A 13,526-nucleotide genomic window follows, 5' to 3' on the forward strand; every position below is an offset into this window, starting at 1 on the left:
TTTTAACGCATTTGTGTGACGTATCGCAGTACATGTTTACTAGTAAAGCTGTATAGTTCGTCTCTGAGTGCGATAACAGCTGAAACCTAAGCTTCAGTTAAAGAACTACTTTGTGCCGCGCTCAAGTGCAAGTTGCGAATAAGAGCTGTGGATATAGCTATAGTTACAATGCTCAGAAGGCGCTGCTGGCCTTGCGTTTGGCTCGCGAGAGTACGCATGCATGAAATGCACTTAGTGTAGGCGCGTTACAATGTCCTTTTAAGTGTAGGATCTACAAAGGCGTGCATAAAGGGAGGGGGGCGTGGGGGGGCGAGCGCCTCAAATAATGGCCTGAGGGGGAGGGGAGTCAAAGTCTGTCATGCACATTGACTCTAATGGGGGGGGGGGGGGGGGGGGGAGCGAAGTTGTGTGCAGCGCTTTTCACATTCTAAAGGGAGAGTTGGCGCTGCGATGAACCCTCGCTCCTACTACCCTCCTGAAAATGGGCCCTGCACACACTGATTCCTATGGACAGCTGTGTGTGCAACCTTTGTATGCTACGGGAGCAGCAGCGGTGAGCGCGCCGGTAGTAGACGAGAACGACAGACACAGTCACGCGGAGCGCGAGCCTCCGACAGTCGGTGATGTCTCGAAATAATGAAGATATGTTGCTCAGTGGCTCGGCCTCGTCAGTGAGGGGTTCTGTACGAAGGCAGGCCTAGACCACACACAAGTGGTCTCGAACAACTGAGAACGCGCGGCTCCATCGAGACGCGTGCAGCTCACAGTATAAGTAACGAAAACTGCTCCACAACATTGGCCCATGAAATGCACATGCATTCCCCACCTGAAGATACCTTTGTTACGCTGGTGTCCCCCAATTTCACGCAAGCGATGCAATGAAGACATGTAGAGAAGCACTCAAAAGAGCCAACGTTTACTATTCTTCAAGCTACAAGGAACGACGAACCGAAGAATTCGGAGTCGAACGTGTTTACTGTGACCTGCATGACGCCCCGAAATTTAGGTGCTGGCCATATGCAAGGGCCAGCACTGGCCGATGCTACGAGATCGCTACTTTGAAGTGTCGTTGACGACTCTTTGTACCACGGCCACCTGGATGATCACCATTCGCCCCGATCAAGGTGGCTGTCTTTGTATACATTTATAAACCCGTGGAAAAACGAGCCAAGAACATCTGTACTAGTATTTAGTATTTGCGCGCGCGCACGCACACACACACACACACACACACACACACACACACACACACACACACACACGCACACGCACACGCACACGCACACACACGAGAACAGAAAAAGAAATGTATACCTAAGGGCTCATTTCTCCATGTTTTGACACAACATTAAAAAGATCTAACTGACAATAATGCCAAGGAATGTATAGGGGAAGTTACTACAACCAATGTAATGTCAATAAGAAGAAACAAAAGTGGGTGAAAAAATAACTTGCCATGAGCAAGTTATTGGCATTATTGTATGTTAGTATATATATATATATATATATATATATATATATATATATATAAATATTTATGATGCTATATATGCTATATATATGATGATGCTGATGAAGGCCGGTCCCCGGCTGGAACGTAGAAAAAATAAAAAGTTTTCGTTTTGCCCGTCCTCCACTTCTTGGTATATATATATATATATATATATATATATATATATATATATATATATATATATATATATATATATATATATATATATATATATTGAATTAACTTGCAGATAGCACATAAGAAAAGGATCGTATTTACTAACGTTTCGGCCGTGGCACGGCCTTCGTCAGAGTAAGTAGGTATTATACAATGCAGCTGCTTTTATAGGCTCACGTGATGAACTCTCGGTATAGCAGCTAGGACAATCAAAGTAAAAAATGGTAATCTGTCAGAACCTTGTGTTGACATGACTGACATGTGACGGGTGCATGAATATACAAGTCTCAAATTTGCTGGCGCATCGACACGCGGGGCACAGTATGGTTGGCAGGACATGCAAAAGAGCTCTGAAGTAAAGAAACCACGGTTGACTAATATACATTTTAATATACACTAAAATATTTTACTAATCTAAGAAGTGGTGTTGTTATAGTGCGAGGCAGGTGAGCTTTCCTACGTTTTCATTGATACCTGAACGAATGGTGTTAAATTTATGGATCAAGAAGGATTCCCTCACTTCCCTATCGTGATTTGTCTTGAAACCGGACTGAATAATAGTGGCCCTAATTTTGTCGAAACCATGGCCAGGCATACTGACGTGCTTCGACAGCGGTAGATTAGAGAGGCTTACAGCATGTGCACGGTGATTATTAAAACGAATTCTGAAACTTGTCTCTGTTTGACCTAGGTACTGAGCTCCGCATGTTGAACACTCGAGAAGATAGATGACGTTTATACTATCACACGTGTAGTTCCCATTTATCTTTAAAGAAAAACTGGACGATGTACTTAAAACTGTTTTAGATGTCATGTGCGCGCACACTTTGCAACGTGGTTTGTTGCAGGGATGACAGCCTTCATGATGTGAACACATGGTTTTAGATGAGGTTAGTAAATCACGAAGGTTCCGCGACCGCCGGTAGACCACGCGTGGTTGTTCTGTAAAGATTCCTTTGAGCCGCTCGCTCTGTAATAAAATGTTGAAATGTTTCTTTAAGATATGGTTAACATTTGGAGTTGAGGCCGCATGTGTCAAAATTAGATTAGTCCACGAACAGTCTTTGGGTCTTTTGTTAGTACTCAGCAGGTCTGAACGGTCAAGCTCTTCGGCACGTTTGATGGCGTCTGTGATTATGCTGGCCGGATAGCTCTGTTTTTCGAGCGCGCTCCGAAGTTGTTCGCAGTGGCGGGAAAATTCGCTGCTATCAGAGCATATTCTTTTAAAACGGACTGCTTGGCTGTAGGGAATACTAGTTTTGTTGTGTTTCACGTGACTACTGCTAAAGTGAAGATATTGCTGCCTATCCGTGAGTTTTCTGTAAAGATTAGTTATCAGCTTCCCGTTACGTAGAGTGACCATGACATCAAGGAAGTTTATGTTCACAGGTGAATATGAGTGCGAAAAAGAAATCGCCGGATGGGCGTTGTTAAGATCTGCTATGAAAGAAAGAAGTTGCGATTCACTATGGTGCCAGATTAGGAAAATGTCGTCAATGAACCGCTTATAGTAAAATGGCTTATATTCACAATTTGCAAGAAATTTGTTTTCAAGGAGTCCCATAAATATGTTTGCGTAGTTTGGTCCGATTCTTGTGCCCATATATGTACCGCTAACTTGAACATAATGTGTCCCATCAAATTCGAAATTTTTAAGTTCAAGAATGAGCTTAAGCAACGTAGCTAACGTAGATGCTGAAACTGGTTTGTTGGCGTCGCAATCGTTGTACGCGCAGATAACTGCCTCGATGCCATCTGAGTGAGGGATATTAGTATATAGTGACGTGACATCTAACGTAACGAGAAACGAATTTTGAGGAACCTGTAGGTCAACGATATCTGATAGAAAGTGATTGGTATCTTTAATGTAAGAAGAAAAGCTGGACGGAATGGTGTTGATGAGGCTGTCTACATAACGGGAAAGGTTCTCAGTCACTGTTCCAATACCAGAAATTATCGGTCTACCGGGATTATCTCTCTTATGAATTTTGGGAAGAAGGTAAAACCTGCCAGCTACTGGGCTCAACGGTATTAGGGATTTCAGAGTGCCATAGCTCATTTCTTTATTATTAAAGAGCGCAGTCAAAGTATCACGAACAATATCTTTGAACTCGTTTGTTGGGTCATGATCTTGCCGCTTGTAATATGATGCATCACTGAGCTGCCTATGGCCTTCGCTGATATATTTGCTTCTGTCCATTACAACAATGGCGCCTCCTTTATCTGCAGGTTTTATAATTATGTCATTACGACTAGCGAGGGATTCAATTGCTTGTTGCTCTCTGTCAGTAAGGTTGCGGTGCAATGGTGTACGTTCTTTATATGCCTGCATGACATCGCGTTGTACAGCTCTGATATAAAGGTCCAGACATTTGTCTCTTTGGGAGGGGGGTGTCCAATGCTTGTAAGATGGCAATGATGAGCTATCGGTATTGTAAGCCGAGGACCGATCATGAAAGTACTCACGGAGGCGCATGTTACGTTCGAAATTGTGAAGATCCTTCACCAACTGAAATTCACTATAGCCTCCTGTTGCAGGGCAAAAATTAAGTCCTCGAGATAACACACTACGTTCCTCAATTGATAGATCGTAACATGACAAATTTATGATGTTATCCTGTCCAGAAGATTTACTTTCCAGCTCGGGCTGGCGCATTTCAGCTGTAGTTAGAATGTTTCCTCGTCGGGAGCATTCCTTTTTTCCTAAGTTGTCACGCGCGACCTTCTTTGACTTTTTAGCATCCAGCTCGGCTAACTTCTGTGACCGATATAATTCGAGAGTTTTTAATTCTTCAGTCGTAAACTGAGAGGATTGCACAAGCTGTTTTTCCTGATTCCGCAGACCTTTTTCTGATGATTCATAATGGCTAATAAGTATGCTGGTTAGTTCAACAGACGCCCGATTTAAGGTGTTGTGCCACCTTGACAGGTTTTTCTTTGACATCTCTGATGTGGCCGGCTGCAGTTTTAGTTGTAAACCTTTAGGAGCACTTGTTGCCGCGACATACATTTTAAGCATAGAAATGTGCGATTCACAACGAGTACGTTTTTCTATAACCTTCCTGGTCCTTAAAAAGTTCATTGAGCCAACAGATAAAGTACTCTCACCCAGCTGGCGTTGTGTTAGTCAGTTCGTTCCTCTCGTGGTTGTGCCCCTGTTCCGGAGTCCGTAGCGTGGTTGAGACAGCGAAAGTGATGCAACGACCGCAGGCGGTGGTAGGCAAGACGTAGGCTGTGTAGATTGCAACTTGTTCATGTGGGCGCGCGATGCTTTCGAGGTGACGTTTTCTGCTACGGAAGGCTTGCTCGTCAGGGTGAAGGTTGCTGTCGGCGCGGTGTAGTTTTTTGAGTTTGGCTGTGTTGTAGGATGACTGGGTGCTGAAGGTCGCCCAGCTCGATCCACTCGATGCGGAGAGTCGTCATTCGTTGATGAATCGCACCAGGCAGCTGATGTCGCATCCACCGGTCTCCTGAAGCACAGGTGGCGGATGTGGCTTGCAAGCAACGACACACCCTCGAAGCTCATATGAAGGCCGTCTGCTGCGAGGACGCGTGTGGGTGGTAACCAATCGATTTCATGATCGAGGTAGCAAACTAGCCGGGAATAGCGGCAAAAATTCCGAAGCATGTTGTTGAACACTGATGCTTCTCTGTTGCAGCGTCGGACGAATGTCAGGTTACAGTTCCTTTGTCGACGGTTTCCACTTCTAGGCAGTATCAGCGTGGCGTAAATTCGCCGAATTTCTGGGCGGTCTTTCGCAATGCTTTCAAGTAGATCGCGGTATTTTGCAAACGCCTCGTGTCCCGAACTCGAAGCCACATCGACCGTCTCAACATGAAGAATAAGACAGGATGCTGAGCGGGGCACTAGATCCAGTAAGTCACGCACATCACCGATTGTAGCACCACACTGCGAAATGAAGGCTGGTGCGCCATTGCAGAGGGGGTCGAAGTATTGATGTATATACTTTGTTTGTGAATCTCCCACAACTGCTGTGGTAGGAGTGTGCACAGGGTATTTCAAAATCATTCTTTTCTTCAGTGCTGTCCCAGGACCCATGGTTGAAGAAGAACTTGAAGGGAAGGCACGACAGGTCCGGGTATTTTCTATATTGAATTAACTTGCAGATAGCACATAAGAAAAGGATCGTATTTACTAACGTTTCGGCCATGGCACGGCCTTCGTCAGAGTACGTAGGTATTATACAATGCAGCCGCTTTTATAGGCTCACGTGATGAACTCTCGGTATAGCAGCTAGAACAATCAAAGTAAAAAATGGTAATCTGTCAGAACCTTGTGTTGACATGACTGACATGTGACGGGTGCATGAATATACAAGTCTCAAATTTGCTGGCGCATCGACACGCGGGGCACAGTATGGTTGGCAGGACATGCAAAAGAGCTCTGAAGTAAAGAAACCACGGTTGACTAATATACATTTTAATATACACTAAAATATTTTACTAATCTAAGAAGTGGTGTTGTTATAGTGCGAGGCAGGTGAGCTTTCCTACGTTTTCATTGATACCTGAACGAATGGTGTTAAATTTATGGATCAAGAAGGATTCCCTCACTTCCCTATCGTGATTTGTCTTGAAACCGGACTGAATAATAGTGGCCCTAATTTTGTCGAAACCATGGCCAGGCATGGCCATGGTTTCGAAAAAATAAACGAAAACTTTTTATTTTTTCTACGTTTCAGCCGGGGACCGGCCTTCATCAGCATCATATATATATATATATATATATATATATATATATATATATATATATATATCGCAAGCCAGCCTCACGCGCTAACGCTACCGCAAAGCAGCTACGGTGCCATCTAGATATGAAAGGCAAAGTAGGGGTACTATATAAGATGGCCCGAGCTTCTGGGGCAGACGAGTTTGCTCCGAGCTTGCTCTCCGGCGGTTATGGCATCAAGACAGAGAGGAGCGCCTGATATCAGTTTTGATAAAATCTGCTATAAGAACGCGCGTGGCATTGGAAATGCATGTAGGAGGTTTGCGGTGGTTATCGAACAACACCGCGCGCGGATATCTACGCGTCGCTACTCAGGCAGCTCTTTAAAGGGCAACGACGTCACCGTGATTGTCGCGTTATCTTTTTTCCAACTTAACACGCGCCTCCCACAGACGTGTTGATGGGCATTTGTCCTCTTTCGGATAGGTTCTGTGGTCCAATCAAATGGGTTGCGAAACTTCGAACAAGAAGTTTTGGAAACTGATTGCTACAGGCATCAACGCCCACCGACGATTGAAGCGCGGCTAGGTAAGGAGCGGACAAACAACCAAAACTAAAAACTCAAAACTTTTTTCTTCCATTTGTCGTAACTTTATATATGACAAACTTAACTGTAAACTTACTATATGGTGTATTTTACACCTGGCTAAATGATTGATTGTGTCAATTTTTTGTCGAGTACCATAAATAAGGAGGAGGGGTGGCGTATCCACGCAATCTGCTTTCAGAGCTTGCGTTTAGTTCGGCGTGTTCTTTGGTTCGGCGCATTGCCAGGTGAACGAGGCATCGCTCACTTTTCCGTGGTGGTTTAGTGAGTAGTGCATTCAGTGTTTTGCCCATTGTTTACTGGTGTGACACTTCATAGCTTAAATAGCTGACAGAATGTGTAGATAGCCGCTCATGTGACTGCCGACTGCTTTCGCTGGCGCACGGCCGGCATGCCCTCGCCTTTGGTGACGGTGAGCACAACAAGCTAAGCAACGAGAGGCTGTATCTTATGGCTGCCAACGCCATTTTCAAAGCTGTGGTCTCGCTGCAGTGGTTTTCGATGATTGGGCAACGTGAGTTTTTGAACTTTTGTACTCGTGAACTGTTGTCTAACAATTGCCTCTGCGAAGTTTCTTATGCGTATTGCAAGTACAGTACGGTCGACCCTTAGAGGGAACACGTTACCGCGTGGCCGGCAGTCGGTGGATCGCTAACTGCTGGTGAGATTTCCAACTGCGGCGCATGCGCATTGGTTCATCAAGGTGGTGCGTTTCCCAATCCATCTACTACTTCGCCGTCCAACTACTCGGCGTGCGCGAGCAAGCCGAGTAGTTGGGCGGCGAAGTATCGGTTGATTTACAGTCTCTTGGCGATTCTCGCTCTGGGACTGTAAATCAACTGATACCAACTCGGCGTCCCGATTCTTAAATAGGCCGGTATTTCTTGGCAGTGAATGTGAGCCTAGAGCATAGTGTGTCTGCTACATGAATCTTCAACAATATTATCTGGTATCAAAGGCGGCTAGTTGTAGCGAGCAGTACGTGAAAAATATGACAGCATGAATAGCGAGAGCTTGCGAAAAAGTGCAGCAATAAAAGTAAAACCATACCATTTTGGAGCTTGCTGGATGTCCGACGAGCAGCGGGCAGAGTGAAAGCTAGATAAAGTGCGCCGGAAAAATACGGAAGCGCTTTCCTACGTTTTCATGCGCACAGGCGGAGAAATATCACACGAAACTGGGTGCGTATTACGATTCACTGCGCATGCGCCGCAATTACAAATATAGGCGCCAGTTAGTGCCGCGTGGACCGCCGGCAACGAGCGCGTGTGTATTCCGTCTGACAGTGAGCCATACTGTACGTCATTTGGCTAATAAAACAACCTTGCTTCCTCAATCTTAGTTTTTTTTCCTCTTCTCTCCCGCATGCTATTATTGTCGCAGAAGGCGCAAGAAAATCGCGTATTAATAAAGGCACGTAAATGGTCAGCAATCAAGAAAAGTTTCAATTTCGCGCCATGTAGGGCGAATATACGCGACGTCGCTTCTGGTTCTGACGCCATTTTTTATTTTTTACTTTTGTTTGCTGTTAGATGTTCCCTCCTCCCATAGATGGCGACGGTGGCAACGAGCCACCGACTACTGGGTCCATAGGCTTCGATGGAACTTCGAAGTGTGACAGCTTGGGCTAGTTGGTATGACATGACGATAGTTATGTCAGTTATGTCAGTTAAGACAAGAAGGACAGGAAGGGTGTCCTTCTTGTCTCTGTGTCGTCGTTCTGTTCTCGCGCTACTATCATCTTGGATGGAAGTTACGCTACCAGTTTTCATATACATTGTAGGTTCCTTCGTTTCACCTGCAGCATGTAAATTTCCACTCCCGAAGGCAGCAAGGGTGCACGCGCAGCACTTTCGTGCTCCTGGTTTCGCTTCTATCAAATGATGTAGATAAATGTAAGGACAAGTTGTCACCAGGGGCGCTCGCATCGTTGCGCGCCAACGCGACTGTGAGTGCATGCGGCGTGAGCGTGGTGAAATTGAATGGAAACACCGTATAGCCACGGGGTGACATCGCTTTCACTTCTGCGTGCATGCGTGCGCAGTCTGCGCGATAAAGCTGGTAGAATAATTGTGCCTTTCGGCCACTCGACGTGAGTAATGCTTCTCGGCAAGAGCAAACGGGGTGAGCGTACCCGATCTTCCCCGCCGGCGTGTGTCAATCAAACTGATTGACACGTGAACTGGGATACGAACTTGTTGATTCTGAGAAGGCCACAGTTCAACTTCAGACTGACAAGGTATCCGCGTGACTGTCAAGCGTTTGATGCGGGGAACGCTAGGCGAGAGCTTCTCAGAGTACAAAATAATTTCATCAGCTTTTATTCTCTACTTGCGCAAGACTGAAGCCATAAAGGAGCTTGTGATAACCAAGCTTCTTCCAGCTTTTTAAGTTGCTTGTATAATCTGCTTAGCCGGCTTCGAAGTGAAGACCGCGTCAGCTCTGCCTCAATTTTGGTTATACTAATTGACTGAGACCTAATTACCATAACACTGATTTGTGTTTTCGTCATTTATAAAGTTTTAATAGAAATGGAATCATCTAGGGAGCAATTAGCAAAGCCAAGAACCGTATCAAACAATTAAACGAAATCCCAAGGCATCTCTCATGATTATATGGTGGTTCCGGAACGTTAAACCACCCGTACAATCAATCAAACATTATCCTGATTAGCACGATCCTAAGTATTATCACAGTAGTAAAAACTAGCTAGCATGGCGTTACATAGTGTGCTCATGATTAATGTCACGTTATTTAGCATGGTTTAGTTTAATCACCAACTGGAATGCTTCAGTTAGCCCGATTCTAACTTTACATGGCTTCGTAAGCATGGTCTTCTTGAGATGTCGTGTAATTACCTGGACCTTACCATGACTTGGTGCAATTAGCTTGGTCATAGCATGTCCTGGCCTTACTAGCCAAGTATACTGTCCAGCCAAATAGTCAATAAGCCAAGCGGGCATGCTCGTGTGCAAGCAGACGATCAACTCGGACCACGAAAAGGCCGAGGAGCCCGCTAGATTGTGCAGGCCGACCACGATGATAAACACGTCACCTCGGGTTTAGCTGCCGTTGCGATGTAGTAAGACACTCGGCCCAAACTAATTTCAGAAGCCCACCATGCTGATTATTTTAAAACTAATTTATTACAGACATTAAAAGCTTCCAAATTACATTCCGTTCCTTTGATAAATATCATGAGGAAAAGATTGTGACGCATTTAATGCATGTGCGTGCTTATGCACTCAGTGGAATGACGAACAAGTGAAAAAAGATGTCTCTGGTTTGAAAACACTGCCCAAATTTGTCGACCGTCCTTGACGTGATGACTGGTTCCATCGTAACCAATGAGAAGTAGCACGCTGAGGGGTGGATGTGACATTTTTGTGCTGTTGGCTCACCTAAAAAGGGGTGTCGCCAGACCTCAAAAAGACACCGAGTTTCGCGAAACTCGGCCAATCGTGCGTAGCACTCTAAATTACCGAAAACTCAAGTGCCGTATTAAATCGCGCTGCTGCAGGAAGTCACCACTGCTACGTCTTCATGCCACGTTTTCCTGAATGTTGCGCCTGAAAGGCCAAAACACATGACTTTCTTTCGACATATGGCGCAATCGTGTACTTTTCAACGTCCCTAATACCTGTTACCGCTGCGTGGCTACAGAAAATACGAGCGAAATTTTCGACAAAATCATTTTAAGCATTCTGCACAACAAATTATCTGTGTATCTAAAAAACGGAGCTATTTTTTTGGCAATACGCAACTAGCGGCATTACTTGAAGCAAATTTATATAAGAACAATATTTATAAATTAATAAGTTCAATAATTGAGGCCGATGACTAGAAAGGTTCAAAGAGGGCAGCTCTTGCTCCAATGGGCGCCGCCATCTTGTTTTATGTACCGCCCCCTAGAAACTCCTTTTGAAGAAGATCGAGTGTAATACTTTTAGGATACAAGTTGAGAGCCGAAGCCAAAACTTCGTAAAAGGCTGAAACCCGTTGGCTGTGTGTCTATAATGTTGATTTTTGCGCGTATTCTTGCGTAATAATAATTTATAAGGTTTTACGTTCAAGAACCACTATCAGGGACGCCATAGTGGAGGGCTCCGGAAACTACCTGGGGTGTATACGAGCCCTCGGCCTCCGTGGAGATGCGGTCGCCATGGCCAGGATTTCATTTCACGACTTTGGGGCCCACAGTCGGAAAGCATTCTTCCATTACAGAATCGCCTACATTTTTCTTCGCCTTTTGGAAGCATAAATATTCGGTTGTCAATGCGAGTTCGATCGTACTCTGCTTATGGCTTTCAACTGCTAGAAAGACGTACCCCTGTATTCACAGACGCTCCTCGACTCGACTTTCACCATTCGCTTGACAGATTTGAAAACTGCACCACAGCTCGGCTCAGAAATGACGCTGCGCTATTCAAAAATCGCAGCAGATTATCGCTGATATGCTGTGACTTGCCCTAAAGGTGAAGCGTTGAGTGAAGGGACGTTCCAGAATACGGGGGTAAAACGCGTGAATTCCGCCTGGCCATCTGTCACAAACTTTCTTCAAACGAATGCTTGGGTGAGTATGATGAAACGCAAGCGGGCCGCAGCAAGACAACGCACACATTGAATCTGCGCATGTAGGTTCCACCTGTTTGCACTGTTTAATTTTTTTTTGTTCACTTCTTGGCCAAAGCCATGTGTCATTTTGAAACAGAACTATTCAATGAGAATTATGCCGGTGGATAGCTGCAGGTGCATTACCACAGCGTATAAGATGATTTAGACTGGAAAATGGTGTAAATGTGCCAGATACGCGACCGAGCGGGCAGAGGGTGTGGGTAGCTGGCAAATAATATTGGAAATATGAGTAGCTAAAAGCTTCTTGTAATTAACGTAGCGCACGAAGCATAAAGAAGACTTTGCATTTCTGAAGGCATGATTTTTTTATGAAAGTCTCCGCGTGTGTCGCCCACTGTGGACAGTGCATTGGTATGCCACGGGAGCTTCCGATTGTTGAACCCGCTATTTTGAATGGAGTCTGTACAAGTGCGGCGTTCGAAAAACATTCCATTGCGAGAACGGGGGTGAAAGGCGGGACAAAACTGGAGTGGATTGTCGCCGTACATACCATCACTGAATCCTCATGTTCCTGGATGTCCTGAAAGCAAGCAAACGGAATCCGTCAATCACACCACCGAGACACAGCTAAAGGAGCGGAAAAAATCAGGTTCTGCCAATCCGGCAAAAGAGGAGCTCTCTCTAAGAGTACCGGCGATAAATGCAAACGCGACTCAGATCTGAGTTTCTCCTTGTGCCAGTGAGCACCGTGTAACCGTGTAACTAGTATTCTGGCAAAACCTGCCACCGGGCATCTAATGTAATGTTCTCACGTAGACAGGCGGTCATCACGCGAGGCGTCATTAATGCGTGAAATGCGTGTGCCCAAAGACAATGATTTTAATACCCTCAGGGGTTGAGTGTTTACACAAGGAAGTGAAAAATTGAGAATAAAACATAAAATATTTGGTCTAATGATACAGCTTCACATGGAAAGATAAAAAAACACTTTACGAAAAGACGTAACTACATAATTGGTTAGTTATGCACTATTGAAACGTTATGAAAGTAGGAATGATTAACAGCGAACGTGTGGGGAAGGTTGTTTCGGCCTTGTGAGGTGCTGGGAATGAAGCACTTATGATTTAAGCATGTCATTCTTTCTATCTGTCTAGGATGATCTAAACGAGAGTAAATTTATGATGCAGGAAGATAAGCTCGTTGTTAACGACGGCATACATACATTGAGAAAAAGATACAGGCAAGGAAGCTGATAAAACTTGCGACCACACACGTTAGTAACGGAAGCCATAAAAATCTTTCATTTATTTCATATGAGTGCAGTTGTCAAAAATGTATATCTGACAATGTTTTGTTTGAGATCAGAATTAGTACAGTCCGAAATAAAGTGGTTTATTCATGTTTTCTCCGAGTTGAAGCTTTGTAAGGGAGGAGTTTTATAAAAACAGGGTAACATAAAATGAAATACCAACGGATTGCGCTTCGCTCACATGAGTGAACTTGATAAGTGCGCTTGTCATTTTCCACCGAGGCAGCGTGAGGACGTTACGGATTCGAGATCGGAGGAGTGAAATATAACTTACAAGTGGTGCAACTATATTTACGGGCGGCGTTACATTTGGGTGGGTCGAGTTCTATCACAAGAATTTTACCCCAACTAGATACAGAGTATACATCATTTGAATAACTGTAGCATTAGTTCGGTCAGTAATTTTTCAGGAGGCCACATTGTCTTCCTCATAAATGGGAATGCTTTAGGTCATTTATCCTGGCAAGTCGTAAATGTACATCAAAAACAGGATATAGTCATTGTGAAAAACTTTTGGTGATGCAGGGTCCAGGAGTAAGACGCATGTTCCTAAAGTGAGAACACCTGAGAGACGACATGGATCTGACAAAATCAGACCATCAGTCCAGCGCAGCGGTGGATATTTGTCGGTGTGCAACACTACTTCGAAAAAAAAAAATGACGCCCTTGTAACTAG

General features: G+C 44.7%; 1 protein-coding gene across 10 annotated transcripts in view; it reads right to left on the reverse strand.

Annotated features, from left to right (window-relative positions):
- Positions 1-13,526, reverse strand: part of LOC142777415 (uncharacterized) — a 498,660-nt gene that overhangs the window by 157,879 nt on the left and 327,255 nt on the right. For 6 of the 10 annotated variants that reach the window (XM_075881775.1, XM_075881770.1, XM_075881771.1 and 3 more), the window contains one exon: positions 12,092-12,121. The exons of the other annotated variants lie outside the window; for them this stretch is intronic. In XM_075881775.1, the coding sequence (XP_075737890.1) occupies positions 12,092-12,121 (30 nt within the window). The remainder of the gene's footprint in view (positions 1-12,091; positions 12,122-13,526) is intronic. 10 annotated transcript variants of the gene reach the window in all.

Source organism: Rhipicephalus microplus, chromosome X (assembly GCF_043290135.1).
Source record: "Rhipicephalus microplus isolate Deutch F79 chromosome X, USDA_Rmic, whole genome shotgun sequence".
In the NCBI taxonomy this organism is placed as follows: Eukaryota; Metazoa; Arthropoda; class Arachnida; order Ixodida; family Ixodidae; genus Rhipicephalus; species Rhipicephalus microplus.